The 22075-nt window shown below is 36.8% G+C and overlaps 1 protein-coding gene across 1 annotated transcript; it reads right to left on the bottom strand.

Moving 5' to 3' along the window:
- Positions 1 to 599: 599 nt before the first annotated feature.
- AFP (alpha fetoprotein) lies at positions 600 to 21342 on the bottom strand. The gene is made up of 14 exons (XM_005891244.3): positions 21258 to 21342; positions 20727 to 20778; positions 19635 to 19767; positions 17423 to 17634; positions 15524 to 15656; positions 14076 to 14173; positions 11012 to 11141; positions 8983 to 9200; positions 7263 to 7395; positions 6638 to 6735; positions 5714 to 5852; positions 3509 to 3732; positions 2200 to 2332; positions 600 to 644 (listed from the first exon to the last, which is right to left on the bottom strand). Exons 1-14 carry the CDS (start codon positions 21340 to 21342, stop codon positions 600 to 602), a joined length of 1833 nt encoding a protein of 610 aa, XP_005891306.1.
- Positions 21343 to 22075: the final 733 nt, after the last annotated feature.

The raw sequence follows: 22075 nt of genomic DNA, 5'->3' as shown, positions 1-22075 counted from the left end.
TTCCTCCTGTAACAAGAATAAAAATATTATATAAATATTAATTAATTTAACAGATGCAGTAACTGGTTTTATTATTTTGCATCAGGTGTGTGTGTGTATGTGTGTGTGTATGTGTACATATATCAGAGCTGTATCAGATATACTGATAGGAAGGCCTCCTGATGGCATTCTCTGAAGCCTGTGAAAAAACCTAAAAGAATTTTGAGTTATTCAAATCAACAGTTTAACACTGTGAACATTATCATGTTCCAGGCTTTAAAAAAATTTTTTTTTTTTTTTAATGAATTTCCCTGATGCTGGGAAAGATTGAAGGCTAGAGGAGAAGGGGACGACAGAGGATGAGATCGTTGGATGGCATCACCAACTCAGTAGAGACAATTTTGAGTAAACTCCAGGAGTTGGTGATGGACAGGGAGGCCTGGCGTGCTGCAGTCCATGGGGTTGCAAAGAGTCAGACACGACTGAGGGACTGAACTGACTGACTGACTTAAGAAAGTATTTAATGCTAGCTCTTAGGATGCATTTCGCTATGGATCAATATTTGGGGAGAATCAACATTATAGTTAGCCTTTTCTGAACTTTTTGTTACCTGAAGTAATTTAGACTCCCAAAGCAGCACGAGTTTTTGAAATCAGTGCTGGACCCTGAAAATTAAAAATAGAAAAGAATAATCAACAAACTAGTGACTATAACAAAAAAGAAGCAGGTTCACAGATATAGAGAACAAATTAGTGGTTACCAGTGAGTGGGGAGAGGAAAGGGGGAGGGGAGATAAGGAGGGAGGGGAGATAAGGAGGGAGGAGAGTAAGAGGTATTAGGTATAAAATAAGCTACAATGATATATTGTACAACCCGGGGGATATAGTCAATACTATAAATGGAGTAGAACGTTTAAAAAATTGTGAATCACCATACTGTATACCTGTAACTTATATAATACTGTACATCAACTACTAATAAAAAATGAAAAAAATAAAAGTAAACTCAATCAAAAAGACTCATCAGATTAAAAAGTAGATGACTATGCTAGTCACGACACAGTTAACTCTCTACTAGCTAGGGGTAAATTCACATGTTTATAGATTAAATGGATTAAAATAAAGATATCCAACTCTGATGTAAACAAACTGGGACAACAGAAGCCAGAGGTGGAAAAAATCCTCCACTCCAATCAACAGTGGATCTTATATTTCCTATACCAAACTCCCAGAGAAGGCAATGGCACCCCACTCCAGTACTCTTGCCTGGAAAATCCCAGGGACAGGGGAGCCTGGTGGGCTGCCGTCTATGGGGTCGCACAGAGTCGGACACGACTGAAGTGACTTAGCAGCAGCAGATGCTATATTCAAATGTATTTAGTAATACAAACTTGAGGCTTACAAAGTGTAACCAATTTGTAAATCCAGCTAAAATTGCTAAATAATTATATTAAGATAATCCTTAATTACTACTCTGTTAATATTCAAAGGCTTGCTCCTAAATGAATTCAATATACTTTCTATAAATATTCCCCCAATATCCTGTTTGCACAATTAATTTTCAACTAAATCCTTTTCATCCATTTGCTGAATTGATAAATTTTAGGCCAGAAGCCATCTAAATTATCATCAGTTAATTATATATTCACTTTACGGTTTTCTCCACTAGGAAATAAATCAAAATTACTAACTCTCATTATACATTCCAAATTGCACTTCTTCCTAATATTTAGGAAAACTATAGATCCAACCAGTCCATTCTGAAGATCAGCCCTTGGATTTCTTTGGAAGGAATGATGCTAAAGCTGAAACTCCAGTACTTTGGCCACCTCATGGGAAGAGTTGACTCATTGGAAAAGACTCTGATGCTGGGAGGGATTGGGGGCAGGAGGAGAAGGGGACGACAGAGGATGAGATGGCTGGATGGTATCACTGACTCGATGGACATGAGTCTGTGTGAACTCCGGGAGTTGGTGTTAGACAGGGAGGCCTGGCGTGCTGCGATTCATGGGGTCGCAAAGAGTCGGACACAACTGAGCGACTGATCTGATCTGATCTGATGACTATTTTTAAACATTATAGTCTTTCGATTTGTTTCTAAATTAAATATAAATATTTCTGGCATTATTTTAAAATTATACATTAGTGAGATATTCTTTTCATTTTTCATTACAGAAAATTCCATGCCGAGTGTTTGAGTATAAACACGAGCTGCGCCTACCTCTTCTGTAAAGCAGACTTCCTGCTCTTGGCTTTGGCAACACTTTTCCAGGAGGCCAGAGAAATCTGCAACGACCGTCTCCAGTTGTTCCTCTGTTATTTGTGGCTTCTGCTTCACAAGGTTAATGAGAAACCTGTTTCAAAACAAAACAATATATAAGAGAAGTCTGCTTTGCGATGGTATTTTTCTAAAAACTTCTTAGTAGAGAACTTTCAGAGCTCCAGCAATCCTTGTTCTACATCCTCATTCCATCAATTATCACCAGACTTACCACATATATTTTGTCTAATATTTATTAGAATGACTGAGGCTAGAACCATGCTAAATGTTCCACGGGTCTGGATTTATGCGGATTATAGATGAAACACTACTTCATAGTTCCACCGTACTTGTATGTAGTGAAATACAGTCTTCTTACTTGCCTAAATTATCCTTTCTGATTGGTTCTGTCTTCTATAATATGTCTTATCTATGCTCAAAGGCTCCAGCTTCCAAACCCCTGCCGTTCACAGTTACCACACCCCGACGTGAACACTGCCCATCCTAATTGCCTGTACTACACATTTAGTGCTGAAATCTGGGGGGTCACACAGAGTCAGACACAGCTGAGCAGCTGAACAACAACACATTTAGTAATATAGTCATGTTGGAATTCACATTAACTGAAGAAATGGGAGAAGCTTGCCAGAGGAGGCAGCATTCTTACATGCCTCAGATTGTGACAGAAAAAAGGGAAGAACAGGTTTTCCAAAATGAAGGGAGACCTTTTACAAAGCATGGGAGTATTAAAATGCATGGAAATTGGGAGAAATGAATTCCACTTTGCATTACTATCATCATTACAGAATGCATCCCACGATGAACTGAAGTGTGCATTCCATTTCCTAACACCCATACTTCATGGTTGAATCAAATATTATGCTTATTTCCTTCAAGGAGCAAATAGTGTGGGAAAAATGCAAAGGCGCTTATTCAGTGCTTGTGTTGCAAGTACCCAAGACTTCCTATAAAGATATATCCTAATTAACCCTAAACAGATTGCCCCCTTTTTCTTAATCTCAAAATGCATCACAACAATAGTTAAAATGGAGACTCTTTTTACAAACAGGAACATCTGCCCCCAGTGAATTTTTCTAGACTAAAGGCTAAGAAGACACCGAGACAAGACTATTTTGAAAGTCACTTTAAGTGCTTTGGAGTGATAACGTTTTCCTGGTGAGCCCAAGAGTGTTGGGTGCGTGAGGTAGAAATCTCCACCACTATTTAGTGTTGTCAGTCTTCTCCATAATAGCAAATAACTATTTCTTACTGTTGCTTCATTGTCTGCAGTGGTACACCCTGAACTTGGCATAGATCCTTATGGAAGATGAACTTGTCATCGGAGAATGGCGGAGGCACGTATGTCTCATCCACCACCAAGCTGCTGAAGCATGGCCTCCTGTTGGAGTATGAAGAGGTGCAGCACTGGTCAACACCAGGGTTTATGGGGTTCTCTTCATGTCTGATGCATAAGTGTCCTATAATAAGGTCAGCCTGGTTAGGAGAGTGAGAGAGGAGAAAGCAAAGAGATGGAGCATTAACCACAGCATTGATTCAGGAAAATTGTTGCAGTAATGCTTAATGTCCAGTAACATTAGCATTACAGGAAAACGTGTTGTCTGTATCAGCGTATGTGCTGCCATATTTACCTTTACCCACTTGTTTGGGATAAACTTCAGCTTTTAGTTACCTATGTTCCACACGTGATATGGAAGACAGACCCTTCAGCTATTTGTGTCAGCTACTGAAAACACGTTTGCAGTTACATACACACTTCCACAGGGGCAAGTCTCTGCTCTGACCCAGGAAATCATTACATGGATTATCCTTTCCATGTATATTTAGTTGAACTTTCCATTTTCCTTTTGGGATTCAGAGAATCTCTTTCTGTAGGTAAGAATAGCAAAACCTAACCTCTTCACATAGTTAATACATAAGAGTCAGTCGCTCAGTCGTATCCGACTCTTTGGGACTCCATCGACTATACAGTCCGTGGAATTCTCCAGGCCAGAATACTGGAGTGGGTAGCCTTTCCCTTCTCCAGGGGATCTTCCCAACCCAGGGATTGAACTCAGGTCTCCCGCATTGCAGGCGGATTCTTTACCAGCTGAGCCACAAGGGAAGCTCATAGTCCTAATTGAAAAGAAATAAGGCCTATGTGTGTGTGTGTGCGTGTCCTTAAGGCTTTCTTCATGTAGAATTCACCTACCTTCCACACTTTAGAGATACCTTTTTTTATTATTTCAAAAAAGTTTTTATATGGACCAATTTTAAAATCTTTATTGAATTTTTGATAATATTATTTTTGTTTTATGTTTTGATTTTTCGACTGTGAAGCACGTGGAATCTTAGCTCCTCAACCAGGGATCGAACCCATACCCCCTGCATTGGAAGGTGAGGACTTAACCACTGGACCACCAGGGAAGTCCCCAGAGATATTTCTTAAGCACTTAATAATAACTTGTAATAAGGGCCAACATATTTTGTATGCATACTATGTATCACGCTAGTGCTGAGCGAGTCATACTGATTATCTCATTCAAGACAGCCCTTGACAACTTCTGTTCTCAGACGTCAGATGAAAATTCTCAAGCTTAGTGAGATGACCAGCTGTCCCAGTGTGACAAGACTAACAAGTCCTGAAATGGGGCAGGAATGGAGGCAGAAGGCCCCCAGAAACTATACCCCTGAAGCATTCTACCACCCTTGTCCCTGCATCCTCCTAACATGTGGGATTCCATAAATGACAAAGATGACAATGCTTAATTACAGGAAGTTTTCTTTTTACTTCTAACCTTTGCCAAAAAATTCCAGGACATGAAGACTTACTAGCAATTAACTCCTCATCATACAAAAGAGGAAAAATGGGAAAAAATACACAATTTTATTCATAATTATGACTTTAAGGGAAAAAATCATGGAAAAAATTAAACCTGTAATCATATGTATGACACTAGTGATGTTAAAAAGTAAAGGTTATTGGCCTTACAGACTGGAAAGTCATTTTATTATTCAGAACGTGGGACTACCCTGTTCTATACCTGGTACCCTGTTAAGGGGGATAAACTGTCCCTACTATCATCACCATAAAAATTAAACTACAAAAGACAAAAACATTGATATGGCTAAAAATAAAACAGAGATTCTGAATCTGTCAAACCTGAAGCTTTTTCAACATTAGGTATTTGGTGAAATCATGAATCTAGTGATGTGTCAGTCTTTCGGTCATCCCTGTACATAAAGCTTGCTCAGAAATTGTTGAATAGACTCACTGCCATTCTAGAAGGACAGGAAGCCTGACCACATGCCAGCCATTCGGAGCTGAGTCCTTACACCCCTTCAACCGCAACTAATCAAGCAAGTCCAGGAAAGCTATCTCCACATTGGTTCTTAACCATTTCCCCCAAATGGGAACCATAAGGCTATTTCAAGTCCAACAGAGCAGAAACAGGATGGGGCCAAACAGAACACTCACCACTCCCTCGCCACAGGCCAGCTGTTTGTCCTCACTGAGATGGCAACAAATGGCTCCTGCGTTCGCCATTTTCCTGGTCAAGGCCATCAGCTCAGGCGAGGTCAGCTGAGGAGCCTTCTTTGTGTAAGCAACAAGAAACCTGAAAGAAGCATTTCCCACCAGATCTTGCTGAGTCCTTCACTTGTTTCTGGAGCCCCACTCCTCAAAGACCCCCTTCTGGCATCAGAAGGCATGAATTCAGCTCATTTATTTCATCCACATGGTGCCTGGGCCAGTACTGGGGACACATTCACTCTGACACTCACTCCCTACACTCCTGTTACACCAACAGAAAATTGGGAAATTAATTGGGAAATTAAATGGGAAAATTAACACTGGACAGCAGGCTGACTTTATTCCCACCCTCAAAAGTTTCCTTGAAATGAACTTTGATCTTTTGGTGTTTTAACTTTATGATAGAAGGGGTCTCCTTACTGCAAAAATCCACATGGTTTGGGCAACCCAAAGCCAGACTTTGGAGGCCATCTCTACAGGCCATCTGTTGTTTCTTAAGAGAGGGGCCTGGGGAAGGCCGCCTGCTGGAACAGGAAACGGGGTTTTGGACAGTGGAGCCTGGTGGGCTACAGTCCATGGGGTCGCAAAAACTCGGACATGACTGAGCGACTGAGCACACCAGTCCAACTAGGTGATGAAATTAGCATAGCCATGGGTAGTTAATTTAGATAAATCTTTCCCTCACTTAACTTTAAATCACTTAAGTGTTCGGCACTCAGTCATGTCCAACTCTGTGACCCATGGACTGCAGCCCACCCGACTCCTCTGTCCATGAGATTCTCCAGGCAAGAATACTGTAGTGAGCTGCAATTCCCTTCTCCAGGGAATCTTCCCATACATCACTTAAAATATTCTTTAAACAAAGCATACGCATTTTGTAAGTAATATTCTCCTAATTTCTGAAAGAGACCACAGCTTCGCTTTGCCAGGGCTTGGCTCTCCTGGATATATTTCTCCAATTCTTCTTCCTGAAAATACAAGCATTATTATACACGTTTTTTTCTGTCTGTACAAGCAACTTTATATGTAAAATTTGGCCAAATAATATCTTATTTTATTATGATACCAATCTTAGAGAAATCACTTTTAGAGGGGTTTTTTTAATATTAAAGATGAATTATGAGAATTAAAGCAAATGGACTTTAGGCATTTAATTTTAAAACTGTGTGAACCACAAGTTACTGTATGATGGAACTCAATCCTTGGGTAAAAAAATTACAATTCTTTCTATACAAAATTCTTGCCTTTCTGGAGCTATTCAAAAGGAATATTATTTTTATTCTGTGTATAAAAGAACTTTTGGTTAAAACATTTGTATTTCTAAAATAAGCCAAAAGTTGTTGACTACCAGTTAATCACTAGCTAGATAGCTATTTAATAGCTATAACCACCTAACAACTCATTAGTTACTAAGTATTTTCAAACAAACAGCACTTTCAATACATGATATCAATCTAGGTTTTCAGATTTTCTTTAAAAAACTAGAGCAATTTACCCCTTTATCCTGGCATTCAGAAGGGTTTTCAGACTGGGAACACTTCTCCAGTAATTCCTGATATCCTTTAGCAACCCTTAGAATTATTGGAACAGCAAGCTTAGTGTGTCTTCTTGAATATTCATATGTAAATCTGAAATATGTGTGAAAAAACAAGTTATTGGAATTAAGAGACAAATTATTCCTCTGCTATATGACATGCAGGAGTTAACAGTGAAATAAATAAAGCTAGAAGTCAAATATGATTTCAACTATATGCATGGCAAAATTATTCATGAAAATTATGACCCCTCCAATTGTTCTAAAATGGTATTTTGCTTTCTTTTGCATCATTCGCTTTGGCTTTTCACTTATGGACTTTAAATGTATCCATCCAACAAATATTTTTCCACTGCCATCTCTGTGCAAGCATTTTCTTTAAGCAAGAAGGTTTCAATAATGTATTAGATAAAATGCCCAGCCTCTAAAAAGCATGCATTATAGGGAGACAGAAACAAATAACCAATAGGTCATCTAATTTAAGTAGTGCTAAATCAATGAAGAGAAATAAAAGAAGACGGAAAAGGGTGACAATTTAGAGTGTGTGGTCAAGAAAAGTCTCTTTGAGCAGCTCTTTCCAAAGAAAAACCTAGTTGAAGGAAGCCACACAGAATGTTTGAGGAAAGATCATTCTTGGCTGAGAAAATTTCTACTGCGAAGAACCTTTCCAATTGAAGAATTGCTTCTATTAAATGAACAGCTTCAGAATGTATGAACTGGTAAATTTAAAGAGAATTCTTGAATTTACTGATTGTATTCCCAGATTGTAGAAATAGGTCATATTAGTTCTGCCTCCAATAATATTGTCCCTGAGTTTCTGAAATCTAGACTTTGTTCTTGTTTGCATAATTTAATTTAGTGGTGCAAACAATGTGTGCCTGTCTAATTTGAAGGCAACAATAGAGTAACATCCTCTGGGATTATTAAAAAGAAAATTGCACCATTATTTTCATTACCACATTAAAAGCAGACTCTTAAATTTAGAAAGACCTTTGGAGATCATTAAGTATAATGTCCTAAGAGCTGCACAGTCCCTCCTGTAACACTGTCCATTGATACACACTGTACAATAAAGGAAAATGTACTAACTTAGCTGCTCGTTCCCCTTAAAGGCAAATAGAATGAGAACATATCCTGTAAATTACAGTTATTAGTGCCATACTGCAAATATCTTTAAATGCATTTTTATTTTCTTAAAAAAATAAAACATATATTCAATAAATAGCAAATAAACTGCTACTGTAAAGGCCCTTCTATCTAGCACTATCTATTAAGTTATACTTGAGGGAAAGGTTTTTAAAACATGCACAGTGAAAAAGCACATTTTTAATTATGAGCCCTTCTTATTATAAAAATATCTATAACCTACTCGGAAAACCAACGGTGATCTTTATATGAGCAATCCATACAAGGATGATAATGCTTCTGATTCCAGAGAAATTGATACAAAACAAAATGCATCCTCATAAGCAAGCCAGTGAGCAACAGCAAGGGTGAAAGTCTCATCAGTTTAAGAAATCCCATTCTTTATTCCCTTGTTATCTGCCTAATTATATTTTGGCTTAGAACATTCTAGAATCATCCTCACATACTGAGTTCAGAAACCATTTCAACAACACAAAGCTGTCAGTCACATCATAATTCTTACTTGTGTGAACACAACATTTACAGAGTGTGTTACCTTGCCATGGAGAGATCTTTATCCCTTGAAGAAAGTTGGTTGAAATCTCTGTCTCCTAAAAACCTATTTACATTTGGAGATAAGCCTTCAGGTTTGTCATCATTTTCTGCATGAATTATGCAATGACCAAGTTCAAGTGTGGTGGGCAACTTGCAGCACTCTGCTATTTGTCTTGACAGAATATCTTGTTGGGAACATATGTAGGACATAACTCTTTCCTGTAATAGAAAAACAAGTCTAAGTTTTAAAAATTTACTCTTTAATTCAGGATCTTAAGGCCAATCCCAGGAAGGAAAGATGGAAGGAAAAAGACATTTGCCTTGTCTCCCCTTTTATGGTAGGGCTTTCTCCCTTCTATCTCTCTTCACGTCTTTTCACCTAACCTTGTTTGTTCATTTCTTCTTTTCATATGTGCAGCTAAATCTATTTTACCCTCATAGCAAGTTTTTAAAAACAAAAGACAAATGTATGCCTCAAAATTAATGACGTGCATGTTGATGCTTATCTTTCTATTAGTATTGAAATGTGCTACTAAACATTTGTTATTGATGGCATATCATGGAGAGCAAAAGATTCATTTTTAGCAAAACAATCTGCAGTAATCCATTATGACCTCCAGAGGGCAGTCTATAGACAATGAAATGTTCAAGGCATGTAAGTGACCAAGAAAGAAGCTGAGCTTACATGTCCCTCTGAAAATTCTGTGCATTCTTACCAGGAACAATTAGAACCCATTATTCAGCTGTTAAAATCCAACTAATATACCATACTTAAATTATTTTTTCCACCTTAAAGGAAAAGGATGGTTATACAATCCAAAAACTGAAAAAACTAAACTTTAGGAAATGACCATACCACTTAGTAAAATTGTCAACTAAAACTGATACAAAGAGAAAATTGTTCTTATTACCATTCTTAATATGAAGGTAAGTGCTTCTAAAAGGAAAAATAAATGAGATAGGAAAACTGCCTTGGCGGCAGCATCCCCAGTTCACTTTCCCCAACTCCCGACACCAAGATTCTTTGCCTGGGCTCAGAGTCACCCTCAGGTCTCCCCAGCAGCCTTGGCTTTTTGCTGACTTCAAAGTCTATCTCAGACAAACTGCCATTGGACTGGTTGAAATGAGCATTTTACCCTCACTTTCAACCTTCTAGAAACCACATTCCAGCTCTGGTTTCAAGCCATCTAAATATCTAGGAACAATGATTTTAAGCCTCCTTAAAGAAGAAGGTGTATCACAGGGAACCAGAGAGGGAGAAATTTGGAGACAGACAGGCCTAGTGCACAACACCTAAGAAGCCCAGGGTGGCCCAAAATAGATCAATGCCACACTGCTTAAAGCTCAACTGACTATGGCCTGCTTGAGGTTCTGTTTTGGGTGTATTTGTTTCTGGGTTTTAATTATCTTAGAGCCCGCTATTCACACCTCTCCTTGATGGCTAGCTTTTTACTTTGTAAAACAGTATTTTGTGTTGTTGTATGTTTCTTATATTATTTTGTTGTATTCATGTAATAGCTCTATGAATATAATATAGAGTGCCTTCCATGTGCCAGGCATTGTGCTGGTGGCCTACAGAAATAACAGCCAATCAAAGACAGTCCCTAATCCCAAGGAGGTCACATGTCTTATCTATCCTATTAGACAGTAAATTCCTTGAAGTCAGCTTGTGTCTTCCTAATAGGTGATCCCAACAGTGGCTAGCACATGGAAAGTATTCAATATATACTGTCAATTGAAAGTACAAATGGATGGAAAAACAAATATATTAACAGTAAAGAGTCTGCCCGCCCTCAGTTCTATGTGGGGGGTTCCCAAGAGGTTACCATCTCCTTTCAAAGTAAAAATGAATGGTCTAGCAAGAGGAGCCTATGCTTGAAGTAAAAAACAAAGTCAGCAAAGACGGTTGTTCACTGTGAGCTAGTTACCGCACCTATGACCAACTCACAACAGCCTTCTCCCATTTAGAATGAGAGCAAGAGAAAGAAAGGAGAGTGGAGATATCTTTTATAGGAGGCAAAACTCTTCACCCCATCCTGCAGACACTCCAGCACGTTTCCTTTGCAGCATTCCTCATGTATGTGGGCCACATCCATGACCAGTTTCTGAATTTCAGTAAAATTAGCTTTGGGAAACTTTTGACTCACTTTAGTAACAGTTCTAAGGGAAAAAAAGAATTAGAAATCAATCATGGCTATCTACCAAGATGAAATAACATGCATAGAAGAGTGTTCATCTAGTTGCACTCCAAGGAGAAAAGGCCGAAATGTTCCTGTTTATAAAGAAAAGGGGAAGTGTTACACATCTTATCAATTCTACCCCAGTCTTTCAAGGCAGTGACTCTATAAACTGTGATCTGGCCCTATAAATGGTATGGAACTAATGCATCTTTTCCTAAAACCTTTTTTGTGATTTGCAACAATATTTATCTCTTTGTTGTTGGATCCTGATGCTGAGTATTTGGGATCCTTGTTGTGAAAAGGTGGGAAAAAACTGAAAAGGAAAAATAATTAAGAAGTGGCAAATTCTTTGAGAACAGTAATAATTTTTTTACTTGGGAGGAAAAAAAAAACACTCCTGAGAATATGGGGAGGGTGCATATGTGTGAATAAACAGGAACAAGAAAGCAAAGCCAACTAAACACTCAGATGTGTCATTATGCCAAGACATATAGTATGACCCACAAAGGAAGCCAGAAATAAAAATTCTTATTCCTTCTGCATATTTTATGTAAATTTTAAGAGCTATTTAGTTGAGACCTCTGCACCCTAGAGTAACTGGTATTGTTGCTGCTACTAGTCGACAGACTTTCTTTTTTAACTGAGAATATTTAACTTTAATCACTTATGGATGTCAAATGATAAATAATATCATTATAATAATATTTTTTTCCTTTGGTTTTTATTCCATTTTTGGTTTTGGAATTTAAAGATTAATATGTTAACTTACATTGTTTTACCAAGGTAAATTTAAATAAAGTAGGTCATGAATTAATCTTTAAGTTTCTAATAGAGTTGGAGGGTAGTTAAAGCATAATCTGACCTCCTCCAAGAAGAATCAATCGGTCTTGGAACTAAATCCATGACTTAAAACTTTGTTTTTACCAAGTACAATATTTTTAAATGTGTCATTTAACAAACAAGCAAATAAATATACTTTACATGCATATACTTGGTACTCTTCAATTAGCAGGCCAGCTGTTTTTCTATACTAGAAATGCTTCAGTTTAAAACTGAAGAGCACTTTGAACCAGTTATATAATTTAAAATTTCCTAGCAACCATACTAAAAAGTAAAAAGGAACAGGTTAAATTTGCTGTAATAATATGTTTTTTAGTACAATATATAAAAAATAATACTTCAATCAAGGTTAAAATTTATTTTTAACTACTTTTTATTGAAATATAGTTAATTTACAGTGTGTTAGTTTCAGGTGTGCTAACTGCAGAGTGACTCATTTTTATATGTTTTATATATATATATTCTTTTGCAGATTCTTTTCCATTATAGGTTATTACAAGATATTGAATATAGTTTCCTATGTTATACAGTGGGTCCTTGTTGTTTATAACAGTAAGCCTATTAATGAGATATCGCACATTTTCTTTTTCATACTGAGTCTTTGAAATCTGGCTTTACACTTAGAGCACAATTCCTCCTTTACACTAGCCACATTCCAAGTGCTTGGGAGCTTCCTGTGGCTCGTGGTTGCCATGCTGGCTAGTGCCGCGCTAAATCACTGATAATTCTGATTCCCATGCTGCTAAGTCTGCTAAGTCGCTTCAGTCGTGTCCGACTCTGTGCGACCCCATAGACGGCAGCCCACCAGGCTCCCCCATCCTTGGGATTCTCTAGGCAAGAACACTGGCGTGGGTTGCCGTTTCCTTCTCTGATTCCCATATTTGACCTCAAAGTCTCAGTTGTGAGGATTCAGACAATTAGAGATTACTGACATAGCAGACAAGCAAATGTGATGGAAATAAATCATGACAAGGACCTAGAAAAACTTGGTTCTGATGACCAGTAATGTGGTCTTGGGTAAACTGCTTTAATCTGACCGGACTTTGGTTACTCAAGTCTGAAAAGGAAGAGGTTGAACTACATGATTCAGTTGTTTGGGTTTTGTTTTTTTAATATTCCTCTCATTCTAACAACAAAAAATAGATAAATGAGATAAATTAGATACATAAGTGATAGACTAGATAGATAGATACACAGATACATACATAAATACAGTCAAGAGAAGAAAGAGAGGGCAAATACGCTAAGTATAACAGTCAATTGAAAAACTCCCAATTTGCCTCTGAGCTTTTTTAGCAGCTGGGACAAGAAAACAGACTTCAGTGAGTTATTAACATATGCTTTCATCAGTTAGGAAAATACATGCCAGTTCTTCAGAAATGGCAATTTTGTTTTCCTCTGGACAGTAGATTTTTATATTATTGCTTCAAGTGAATATTTATGAAGAGCAACAATTGGCATAATGGACTTTTATAGCAGAGTAGAAGCAGAATTAATATAAAAAATGTTTTGTTAAGCCAGAAATTTTAAATGATACTTAGAGAAGGCTAATCTACTTTGTAGAGAATGCAGGAAAATAATTATAACTAGGAGGTATAAATAAGTTGAAGTCCAGAACTTGAGTATCTAGAAGAACAGGTAAGTAGCATAAATCTCTGAAGCCTTCTCTAAGCATTATCTCGTCTAGACTTTAGAAAGTTTTAAATAGCAGACTGATCTGTTCTCCCCATTCCTAAGATTTCATGATTCTAATCACAGTGAAAAGTGAAAGTGAAAGTCGCTCAGTCGTGTCCGACTCTGCAACCACATGGACCATACAGACCATGGAATTCTCCAGGCCAGAATACTGGAGTGGGTAGCCTTTCCCTTTTCCAGGAGATCTACTCAACCCAGGGATTGAACCCACGTCTCCCACATTGCAGACGGATTCTTTACCAGCTGAGCTACAAGGGAAGCCCACAGTAGCTCTCATCAATGGAAACTTCATTGTCTACAACAGTATTAACAAGAAAAGTGGACTCAAAATACAAAATGGAAGTTTTACAGATATCTTCTAGATAGAGCTCAAACTTACATGGCTCGGAAGGTCCGGGGTCCAAATTTTCCCATTACTGCACATATATGCTGATTTAACAAACTGCTTTCTCTTAATTCTTTTGTAATTGATGTTACCTAGACAGAAAAACAAACAAAAAAAAAAGTGTCAAGAAAGAATGCATTTTCCCTGTTAGACTCTAATAATTAGAAAAACAACAGGTACAGCTAACGTATTTATTGTTGTTGTTTAGTCACTAAGTCATGTATGACTCTTTGTGACCACACGGACTGTAGCCTGTCAGGCTCCTCTGTCCATGGGATTTCCCAGGCAAGAATACTTGAGTGGGTTACCATTTCCTTCTCCAGGGGATCTTCCCAACCCAAGGGTCAAACCCAGGTCTCCTGCATTAGCAGACGGATTCTTTATCACTGAGCCAGCCACCAGGAAAGCTCACAGATAAAACATAAAACTCTACAAAAACTCTTTGCTAAAAATTATAAACATTTTTAAATTATTTATTTATTTAAAATATTTAAAATATTTTTAATATTTATAAATTATAACTATTTTTACAAAACTTTATTCATGCTTTTTTCTTTTAGATGGGTTTATATATATCTATGCCATACAGATTTATTAAAAGTAACTTGAAACAAAAACACTGCAATTTTCATACTTGAGAATGAATAAACAACTGTAATTTTGAGCAAATTGAAGCCTGATAATTTCTTAAGTGGCTGCTCAGTCACAAAAAGTGAGATTGCATCACAGCCTGACATTCTAGGAATAGTCACTGTCCTTAGGAAATTTTTATTATAGGACTTTTAATTCAGTTCAGTTCAGTCACTCAGTCATGTCTGACTCTTTGTGACTCCATGGACTGCAGCATGACAGGCTTCTCTGTCCATCACCAACTCCCAGAGCTTGCTCAAACTCATGTCCATCGAGTTGGTGACTTTAAGCAACAAGTAATGAATTGTGGATGTTATTCTAGCTCTCCAAACCTAAGAAATCTATTCACATCTCTAAATTTAAATTTCCTTGTTTGTTAAATAACAGTAACACTTCTACTTCAAATTTATTCTAAGGTTTAAAAGAAATAACAAATATAAAGCATTTATCCTACTTCTCTCACTTTTTTCCCTCTTTTCCTGCTCGTTTTCTCCTCTTCCTCCTGCCCTATCTTCTTTCACCTTCTACTCCTCTCCTTCATTTATGTTATCACTTCTACCTCTGTCTTTATCCCACCAAAATTACTTCCTTAATAATAAAATAATCATTGTCTGAATGGATGGATAAAAGAATGAATTAAAAAAAACCCAGCAAACCCAGGTTTTTAGCCCAAAGAATAGCAGACTACTGAAATATATCCTATTCTGGAAATGATACTCTATACACAGAGCATATTTCTAACTTTTTTTTTGCTTTAGTCAGTTATAATCAGATTGAAGTTATTGGTTCAGATATCCCTACAAATATAATACCTTTGTTTCGAAGCATTCAGTGGCATTTTCAGCTTTGCAGCAATGTGGAATAATTTTATTGTATTGAGTAGCCACAGAAAGAATTGTTGGTGCATACAGGACAGGGTGCCTTCTTGCTATTTCATAGATGTATCTGAAATGAAAAGGAGCAGTAAGATTTACAAACACATTAAAATAGGACTGCTATTGCTTGGAACTGGACTCTGGAATTGTTTAAAGATTAGGAAAATCGTCATTTTTTCCACTTGCTGTCAAAATTTTCCTCACTAAAGATCTTCCAGGGGGAGGATATATATATATAAAATTATGATTGCTATACATTGATGTACAGCAGAGACTACCGTAATATTGTAAAGCAATTATCCTCTAATAAAAATAAATAAAGATGCTCCAAGAAAAAGAAAAATCTGACAGCCAATCCTACATTCTATTATGAGAACAAACCAGGCAGAACCACTGACTGTGACTCTTATTAAAGTATCCTTTTCAAAAAGTCTACTCAGACATGTTTCCAGAATCAGAAAGGCCAGACTTTCACTAAATAAAGAAGAAAGGTAAAGTATTTTTTTCTTATCAGTGCAAAATGGGATTATCCACCCTGGCAATCATTGTAGCAGAGATGTTCTAAGGGCAGGTTCTATATTTCTCTGGATTAGGCACTACCAGGGAAGATAGAAGTGATTAAGAATTAGACACAGGCTTCCCCAACAGAGAACCTGGACTCAAATACTTTCTTGGGAATGTACTAGCTGTATGCCCTCATACAATTGCCTTAATTGTCTAAGCTTCAATCTCCTCATCTGCAAATAAGAGGAAGGAAAGAAATCAAGAGAAAGAGGACAAGGAGAATTGATAGGCTGTTTGTGAGCATCAATATGATCATATGTGCCAAGCACACACGTCCCTCAGTTCAGTTCAGTTCAGTTCAGTCACTCAGTCATGTCGGACTCTTTTCGACCCCATGAATTGCAGCACGCCAGGCCTCCCTGTCCATCAGCAACTCCCAGAGTTCACCCAAACTCATGTCCATCGAGTCGGTGATGCCACCCAGCCATCTCATGCTCTGTCGTCCCCTTCTCCTCCTGCCCCCAATTCCTCCCAGTATCAGAATCTTTTCCAATGAGTCAACTCTTCACATGAGGTGGCCAAAAATGTATTGAGGTTTCAGCTTTAGCATCAGTCCTTCCAAAGAACACCCAGGACTGATCTCCTCTAGAATGGATTGGTTGGATCTCCTTGCAGTCCAAGGGACTCTCAAGAGTCTTCTCCAACACCACAGTTCAAAAGTATCACTTCTTTGGCAGTCAGCTTTCTTTACAGTCCAACTTTCACATCTATACATGACCACTGGAAAAACCATAGCCTTGACTAGACGGACCTTTGTTGGCAAAGTAATGTCTCTGCTTTTCAATATGCTATCTAGGTTGGTCATAACTTTCCTTCCAAGGAGTAAGCGTCTTTTAATTACACACGTCCCTAAAACATACTAAATGCTCAATAAATGCTAGACACGCTTATGTATCTTAAACATTCCTGAATGGCTAATTTTTTTTTTCCAAGCAATTTGATGAACACAAAATACCAAATGTTTGGCTCTAGAAGGAGTCATTTGTGCCATAGAAACATTGGACAAGCTAAATATTATTCTTGGGCAAGCTAAAATTAGGAAAAACAAGGTGTGTCTGAGACTAACAGCTGGTGGGTCTCCTGTGTGGTCTACCCCTTTCTATTTACCTGTTGTGGAGACAAAGTTACATTTAACATTGCTCACTTAATTTCACAGGGAAAGAGTTCAGAAGATGCCACACAAAACATTTTTTTCTCCATGCATTAGACTACATTCACAAATTGCAGAATTTCTAGATTCTGCTTGGCACTGCACTCTTTCTGGGGTCTTACCTGTTTATGAACAGCTCTCTGTTTTCCTTGTACGATTTACAACTTGTGACAGGTTCCAGAACTGGAAAGGGTGGAATGGAAGCTGGAGCCGCCTTTTTGTGTGCCAAGAAACAGTCATGTCTTTCCTCTCCAGTTCGGCTGCAGCAGTCTGAAAGCCCATACTTTTCAGGAATTTCCTTTTCACGGCAAATTTCTTCCAGAAAGGCAGATACCTAGAAGATTTATTTGTAATGAAAGACAACTAACTTTACCTAAAAATGCTGCAAAATACATGAAAAGTCTTCTAATATCTAGAATCAGAACTGTGGATTAGGAAAATAATTTCCCCCTACAAATTCCAATATATTTAGTTTCATCCTGATGGGATAATTTTCTTTGCTGTGTTTGGAAAATGGAATTTAGTTGCCAACCTTGAGTAATACACATGACAAAATTATTTTGTCTTAAAAGCAGGACATAGATACTCCATCTGATATTCTTGTGATAAGACACTGATCTAAAAGTTGGAGATTATTTTCAGACAAAAATCAAAATAATTTGAAATGGAATAAGAATAGCCTCAAATACTTTTAATGGGTCTAATTATACATTTAGCTAAAATGTTTTAGTGAATTCCCTGGTAGCCCAGTGCTTTAGGACTCAGCGCTTTCACTGCTGTGGCCAGGGTTTGACCTCTGGTTGGGTAATTAAGGTCCCACAAGACCCACAGTGTAAAAAAAAAAAAAAAAAAATTAAAATGTACATTTTAAATGTTTAAAATCCTTCTTTGTTGCCTTAATTTTACCAAAATCAGTTGATGACACCAATAGCCCGATGAATGCCTCTGAGAATTATGTGTGTTTCACTCAATTAGGGACATTTTTTATTTAGCTTTTAAAACTACTAATATTTAGAGAATCCTAGAAATCGTAACTAAGACTTCCATTTCCCAATTTACATAAAAATTATGTCTTCAGGTTTACAATGATAAGTCACTATTCTTAGTGACTTATCACTAAGTCACATCCAAGATGTAATCACATCACATCACCTTGGATATCTCATCGGATGTAAAGCTGTGATATAACATGCATTTTGCTTATTTTACATACATTTTTAGACTATCAGGTCAAGTCAAAAATAGAGATGCCCATCAGGGACTTTTATTAAGTCATCAATTTCAGAGTTATAAATACTTTATATCTTTAAAAGGGCATCTCCTTTATAATAATGTAGATGCATCATGTTTTGGCTACTTCATTAGCCCCATCATGACAGAGGATTCTCTGGGCATTTTGTTTCATAATTTGTAGCTCTAATTATTTTAAAGTTCTTAGTTATTTTCTATATTGAGATAATAATAACCAATAATAACTGTCATTTATTGATCTTCTACATTAGGTTATTCTATTCTAAAAAAGTGGTCATTGTTAATCTGAAATTCAATTTTAAGAGGGCTTCCTATTTTTTTGTTGTTGTTTATTTGTTGAATCTGGCAACCTTAATCTGTGCTATGCTCCTCACATTTGCTACAGTGTAGAGTCTAATATAACAAAGCCACTGAGGATGTTAAATTCTGGTTGTGAGTTGCCTTTAAGAAAATTACCTAACCTCTCTGTGCTTCGGCTTCCCCAAATGGAAGACTTCCATCTGCCCCCTAGGATTATGGCAAATATTTAATAAATTAGCATTTGCAAGCAAAGCTGATACTCTGCCAACAAGGCCTACCCAAAATCTCTTGGCTCACTGAACATTCATCCTGATTCATCAAAGCTATGCTCCATGTCACAAAATATTTTGACTATCAATAGGTACATAACATTCCCAAGAAGAATGGCTGTCACATTGTTTGCTTAATAAAAATTAACTCCTACTACTCATCATATCAGTCTCCATGACAATCCAGAAATGGAAGCTATTATTATCACTCATTTTATAGATAAAGAAACTAAACTCAAAGAAGTTTAGTAATATGCGCACAGTCGCCCAGATACTCTGATTTCAGAACCTTAGCTCTTAGTCCCATGCTTATAGCATCTCTTTACAATAGACATCCATTGTTTTCTCCTCTGCTCTCTCCAGTGAGTCAGAATTAAACCTCCTCTCATAAAACAGGTTTTCAAATAATTCAATGTATTTATTTCTTAAACAGTCCCTGCATCTTCTCTTTTGCATGCTGAGTTTTAGTCAAATATCACAATAATTTTTTAAAAAATTATTGCTATCCACTCACCTGGTTCTCTAAACACCCAGCAGGTTGCTTACTGCCAGTGGGTTTCTCTATTATAGTCAACACATCTTTCACCATTTGACTTACTTCCTCGTAAGTGGCTCCTTGAACAGACTGGGCAAAAAATATGGTAGCTCTAAAACAAAAATATATATGAATGCTTAAGAAACAGACTTCTATCATTCTCTTTCTCAAGGTTAGTTTTTGGGTTTTTTGTTTTCTGCTATATTGTAATCTGCTGAGGGGATGACTTTTGCTAAAAATGTATGTAAATTTTAGCCATCCAGAAGAAATGTCCATCTTCTTCTTGTCCCTTTCCCCCACGAATACACATATATCTGTTAACAAAGAAAATAAGTGGATTTCCCCTAAGAATGGTTCCTCCTTTCGTGGTCATCCACCCACTGCAATGTATCCATACTTGAACGTATCTATATTCTTTTTAGTTTGTTGTTGTGTGTGTGTGTGTGTGTGTGTTTAAGCAGAGAATTAGTCAGTAGACCTTTGCCTGAGTCTACTCCCAGGGTGATCAAGATCTGATCATGGATTAACCCAAAGCATTATACTATCACAGGTTTCTGTGTGCAATCGATATCCATACCACATGCTTTTAAAATCATTATTAGAAACTTCAGAAGTATGGAACAGAAAGACAGCATTCAAGAGAACAACATACCTTCTACAAATAACCAAAAATAGAACATTTCACCTTCTACTATCTGTTACTAGGATTAAGCAGTATTCAGATTAGAAAATATGACACTATCATCCTATTGGTATTGATGAGAAAAATTCTTGAATTCGTATAGAGTTACCATCAATCAGACATTACTCTTCAAGTTCTAAAATCTGATTTTGTTTGTCCCATAGATCTACAAGGAATCTAGAGGTTGAGATTAACATCTAAGGCATGGGTCAACCATTCAACTTTTTCAATATCAATTTGATATTCAACATAAATAATTTTTCTTAACATTGTCTTGTTTGCTTTTACATTTTTAAAAACTCATAGAGCTGTCCAATTTTATTCAATTATCTAAATTAAATTTTCATTGCTGTACATATTTAAAGTGCATTTATACAAGCAAAACTTACAGGCCAACTAAATTCGTCCCTGAAGAACATGGGGAAGAATCCAATATGGAATCTGGAAAGCAAGATAAATTTCATGAAAAATGGTGTTTTCAACTGCAGTCAGGAAAGGCATCATTGCTAGATATAATGTTTGTGTCTCAGTTAGAACTATACAATTTTAGAACTGAGAAGACATTAGGAATCATCTATCCAAATATCTTAATTTTGTACTTGGGAAAACAAAGAAGCTTAGAAATAGAGTTAAGCAGAATAATTTATTGTAGACTTAACACTAAAATTCGAATTTTATATCTTCCAGTGTTTTAACACTATTGAACTAGTCACAGATAATGTTAAACACTGCCATGATTTTGTAAAACTCTTGTACTCTTATAAAGATATAAATTTATCATTCATTTTAAGCTATTCACCAATGAAATATGTATCCTCTATGTGGAGCAATATGATAAATAATTCAAAGCAAATGAATAAATACAGATTTAAGAATTCTCATGTAGAAAAAAGACAAAAGAAAAACACAAAATATCTTACCTATTCCATATGCATTTTTATGCATTGTTCTGGAATCGCTAAAATTTAGTAGAAAAAGTAAAAAGAATGATACCACCCACTTCATGCTTGCTAGTTATTTTGTCCTCCGTGGTGATGATTGGGGCAGAATATTGAAAACTGAACTGAAATTCTTTTATAGTCTTCTCTAGCAAGGCCTGTTAACTAGTAATCTGTTGCCAGTACATCGGTTACTTTATTTCCTTACATTCCAAATAGGATGACTTGCTAATAATTAACAGCACAGGGATTATTTGCGTTTTATGTTCAAGGACACAGACCTTCTTTGGGTGGAAAAAGGGGAGGGGGATGAAACTTGCAAACTCATCCCATTTTGCAAATATAACAAATATTCTTCTCAAACTACAGGCATTCAAGAATGTGACTTTTCCCTAAATTGCACAACACAAGTTAACAGGGCCATAGATAAAATGGCATCAGATTTTGTATGAAATTCAACTAAATGCACAAATTCATTACTGCCTTATAATCAGGACAGTACAATGTCGTGATTCAACAAGAGGGCTTGGGGACCAGGTTTGAATTTTTGCCCTGCCACTTAGCTACAAAACTTTGGACAAGTTGTTTAACTTTTCTATTTTCATCATCTACAATATAAGGAGACTATAGAATTCTTTCATGATTAAATAAACTACTGGGCATAAATAGCTAAGAATAGGGCCTTGCACAGAGTGGCATTTAATAGATGGGAGTTTTATTTATTCATTCAACAAAAAGATGAAGTCAGCATACCAGGCACTATTCTTTGGTGGGAATAATTAGCAACAAGAAACATGCAC

The sequence above is a fragment of the Bos mutus genome, chromosome 6, assembly GCF_027580195.1.
Source record: "Bos mutus isolate GX-2022 chromosome 6, NWIPB_WYAK_1.1, whole genome shotgun sequence".
Taxonomy (NCBI): domain Eukaryota; kingdom Metazoa; phylum Chordata; class Mammalia; order Artiodactyla; family Bovidae; genus Bos; species Bos mutus.
The sequence above is the reverse complement of the archived record's forward strand: the minus strand, read 5'-3'. Positions and strand labels throughout refer to the sequence as shown.